This window comes from Sturnus vulgaris, chromosome 3 (genome assembly GCF_052056855.1).
Source record: "Sturnus vulgaris isolate bStuVul1 chromosome 3, bStuVul1.hap1, whole genome shotgun sequence".
Lineage (NCBI taxonomy): Eukaryota > Metazoa > Chordata > Aves > Passeriformes > Sturnidae > Sturnus > Sturnus vulgaris.
In genome coordinates this window covers 26922460-26927023 of record NC_142245.1, presented here as the reverse complement: position 1 = coordinate 26927023, position 4564 = coordinate 26922460, and the positions used below count along the sequence as shown (strand labels likewise).

At 35.8% G+C, this 4564-nt stretch overlaps 1 protein-coding gene across 1 annotated transcript in view; it reads right to left on the bottom strand.

Annotated features, from left to right (window-relative positions):
• Positions 1-2458: 2458 nt before the first annotated feature.
• PPM1B (protein phosphatase, Mg2+/Mn2+ dependent 1B) overlaps positions 2459-4564 on the bottom strand; it is a 59870-nt gene continuing 57764 nt past the window's right edge. Inside the window, exon 7 of the mRNA XM_014883151.2 lies at positions 2459-4297. Within this exon, the coding sequence (XP_014738637.1) occupies positions 4268-4297 (30 nt within the window). The 3' untranslated portion in view covers positions 2459-4267. The remainder of the gene's footprint in view (positions 4298-4564) is intronic.

Here is a 4564-nt window from a genome sequence, read left to right as displayed (position 1 = left end):
ACGAACAGGGAGGTGAACACGAACAGGAGGCACAGTCATGCAAAAATCCAAAAGTTGCTCGTGTTTAGATCAACAGAGAAGCAGCCAGGTACAAACATGAGACAGCACAAACCAAGCAGAGCTATGTCAGGTCTGTACAGCAACAGCCCAAACAAACACAGGCAGGGCAAGTTCATATTGGTACACAGAGAAAACAAAGACATGAAAAGTGGAGCCCCAGCTGCATAAATTGCATACTTACCTGGATTAGACTGCATAAATTCAGTGACTTTGGGTCCTTTCTTGTGGTTTTGTCAAACTGTCTTCATCTCTGGGGGTATCTCATGGAGTTGCTTACCTGCACCAGTGCAGCTCCCTCCAAATTCATTTTCAGTTTAGAGCTAAAAAAGAACTATAAAGAGCCAAAAGCAGCAAGCCTTCACACAATCCTCAAGGCAACAAACTGCAAATTAGTTAAAAATTAAAAACTGCTTAGCACTGAGGATTTTTTTTTTTTTTGCCGTGATAGGCCTATACCTAACGATAGGCAGCACTGCTTTTACCTTCATCTTCCAGAGGTAAAAGTTGCCTACTTCAGTTTGGTTCAATGCTGTAACTAATCTCAAGTTTATATTGCTTCTGATTTCCACTGAAAGTACCAAAGAAAAATGACTGGTTTTCTGGGGCTAATTTTACCTTTTAAGATTTAAGCCAGTGATTATGGCTGACAGTATACAAAAACTCACAGATGAAGTGGCTGACTGAATTCCACTTTGCACATGATAGCAAGAAACTACCTAGCCACTAATAGCCAGCCTCTGATGTGCTAAAAGAATCAACAACTTAACAGCTACTTAACAGTTTGTTTGGTTTTGTGGTTTTGGATTTTTTTGATGTTGCTTTTGTGTTTTGGGTTTGTTTATTTTTTTTAAACCACCCAAATAGCAACATCAACATCAGATTCACATTTAGGGCCATAAAAAACATGGATATTTTGGCCAAGTCTTGCAAACGTTTGCATGCAGGCTCAAACAACCACACCAAGATTCAGCCTTTTAAGAGGAGACTGTCATAGTAATTAACCCCTGATATGAGACTTCTGAGGTCAGAGTGACATCACTTATACTTGCATTTACTTCGTTACCCTCTATTCCATTTAACGTGTTACTGAGGAGCAGTTAAAAGCAGATCTTTATTTTACTCAGAGAGCAGATCTGAGAACTGACATGGACTACTTTGCCTCTGTTACAGAAGGCATAAAAATGAAATCAAGCCGAATTGACACAACAGAAAGACCCCAGGTGGAAGAGGTACTTCCCACTCTCAGTGTTCTACATAAGTATCTTCGTGTTAGTTACCAGGTGGCAACAAAATTAAGACAGTGTAATTTTAAAACGCTGACAAGTTAGGGCAAATACATGAACCAATTTCATCATTCATTCAGATTTTTCACACTAAGAATGCAAAGTCAACACGCAAAGTTTTTCCCAGGCTGCTGTAATCTACACAGTATTTCGATTAAACTAAAAACATGACTAGAATTCATAACCAAGAGGATGCATGAATGGCAAGCAGTGATAACTTCAGAGGAAAAAAGCTGTCCTGATTTACATTTTGATGTAGCTGTGCAAGCTGTTATCCTTCTCTTTGAAAAATCTGTGTGTATGCTTCACTTCAATACAAGGAGGCATAAACCCTTGTACTCGAGGGAGATTATCCACTTAATGTAAAAAATCTACACAAAGAAGTGTTCATGGGACTGGAGCACATGGAGTACCAGAAGTCTTGCCAGTGGAATAAGACATTAAAACTGTAGCTCATGTAGAAAGCATTCAGGGGTTATGCTGTACAAGCAAATACAACAATAAAGTTCAAAGAAGTTACTGATTCTTAAAAATCTTCAGGTTATTTGTAAAGATGTCCATTCTACAGCAACACTAACTATTCAGGCAGGTTATTACCCTGCAATATCAATATCATGGAGGATTCCATTCTCCTTTTCCACTCACCTAAAAAACTACATTAGTAAGTTCAAAGAAAATCTGTAAGAGTTAAAAAGAATCTGTAAAAGTTCTAACATGAAAGCATTAACATCAGAGAAATTTCTATTCAAAACTCTGCAACAGTGAAATGTCATAGGTTTAAGCTGAGATCTTTAAGAAACTTCAAGAAATAGGTTTATCAAAAAGTCAAGTTTAATCTTAATTTTTACTCTTTAAATGCATGCTCTCCCATAGCTGGACTAAGACTCCAGCTGAACTTGTCCTAGGAGCACTAAATGTTGTTTACCCTTTCCTTACTCCCACAGAGAAACCCACTTTGAGACTTGTGCTTTTCTGAGACGAAGGGGCACGTCTGCTACAGAACAAACGGAAATCCATTAACTAAGAGACCTCCTAAATCTTACTGGTTTATCTTTTTATATGGAACAGTTGCATTCTCTTAGTAAGTCCTTCCCAAGAAAATAGAAAGCATGTCACACTGTTTTAGCAATCCTTTATTGAAGATAACAAGTTGGTTATGTTCACTGTATTGTATGAAACATCACAATATCATACTGGGAAGGTACTATCAGTACAGGGTTGGACCAGAGCGGACAGTCTGAACAATAAACCATTTTGCATTCTTCATTCCCTATCTTTTAACAACCCCAAAAAAACCAGTAAAGGGACAAATACCTGTTAACATCATCATTTAAAACACTTTAACTTACAAGGCTAAAATCTAATGAATAAATAAAATATACTGTGGCAATAATCCTCTCTAGACCAAAAAAAAAAAAAAAAAAATTAAAAAAAAAAAAATCAGATACACAGTGAATCAAAATGACTGGAAAAGCTGGCCTTCGGCATCATTATGAAAGAGCGTGTGGTTTTTACAGACTCACCATGGGGATAAAGTTACAGAAAAATACCATGAATTTAATTTCACACAAAACCAGTTGATGACTGTCATTAGCTTAAAACTACACACAAGGGCAATTACATCCTCGCTGAAACACAGTTTAAACAAATAGGAAAATGTTTACAAGGCATCCACAGCATGTAAATCATGTACAGATGGATACATTCATTGTTTCCCCTCCCCAATAGCTTTTATTTTAGATAAATACTTTACTCTTCCCCATTTTCAGCATTTACTGGACTCATTACATGCACAACTCAAAGAAGTCAGAAAAAAAGTCAAGGTTATTGCAAAAATAGAATTAAACTAAGAATCTTCAAGTACCTTACATGACAGCCACTCTGTACCATGCCCATTGCTTATAAAATGAAAGGTCATTGAACCCATGAAAATATCTCTAATATTTTCTTAATTTAAAATAGATAATTTTAAGTGTATTTATAGTAATCTCAAAGTGATAATTTGAACTTTGAAAATAATGCAAACAATTAAAAATTATACCCATATTACACAAGACTTCTGTCTGTATCTTAAGCTGAAAAAATCAAAAAACTATAGAAAACCACATATAGAACAAAAAAATAATCACAATTTACATTATAATAAAGGCAAATTTTCAGCATTTTTAAAAAAACCTGCAGCTGTGAGAGATGTCAAAGCAAGTCACTACTAACTATAAATTCACCAGTTTGGTTTTTTTAAAAATATTTTCTCTAGCAAGAGTTGAAGGGTGTGTTGTACACATGCGTAAAATTCTTACTGGTTTTAGATGCCTAGAATCTTCATATATTATTGCCAAATACACTTATCTTCAAGCAAGCAGTAGGCAACGTATCACAATTTGGACACCGCAGGGAAACCTAACGGTCTGGTAATACAGGTAAAACTGGAAAATTAAAAAAAAAAAAAAAAAAAATACACATCTGATAGCATATTGCCCAATTGAAATTACTTCCAAGCCACAGAGCTGCAAAGCCTTCCAACTCGGTAAAGTGAAATAAGAAACGTCTCAAACAATTACTTGTGTGTTGCATGTTTCATTTAGCCACAGTGTATCTTCAGAGTACACCTACAATCCCGTGCACCTCAGGTACATACACCGATCTGCTGAGAGAATATTCCTTCCTTCCTTCTTTTTTAGGGCCAAAGTTCATTACAGATGTAACAGTATGCCTGAGGCTGGTAAAAATACTGTAGTACAGGCAATGCTAAGAGTGGCAATATCAGAAAACACAAAAATGAACAAATGGAAAATTCTAATATCTTTCTGCCCATTTCACAAAATGTTGGAAATCCACCAGAAATTTTCCCTTGTATTGAAGAAATCAGATTTAAAAGTTTTTCCCCCTTTCAGAATCAAAAGCATTTTAGCAGATTTGTAAGGCTACCACGGATCTTCTAGATCTCCAGAACCCTACAGGAAAAGAAGAGGAGAAACATTACTACTCACCAATACAAATGAAAACATTTTGTTGCACTTTGGATTTCAGTGGCATAATTAAGAATACTAGTGTAAGACAGAAAACATTTTCCTTGTTTTCCATACCTGCCCACTTTCACACACAAATACTTCCTGTCAACATCATGATGGAATTCACTTTTATGAAACATGAATCCAGTAAAGCTCTTATAGCAGAATGATTTAAAAGATTCACCTAAAATTTTACTAAATCACAACTGT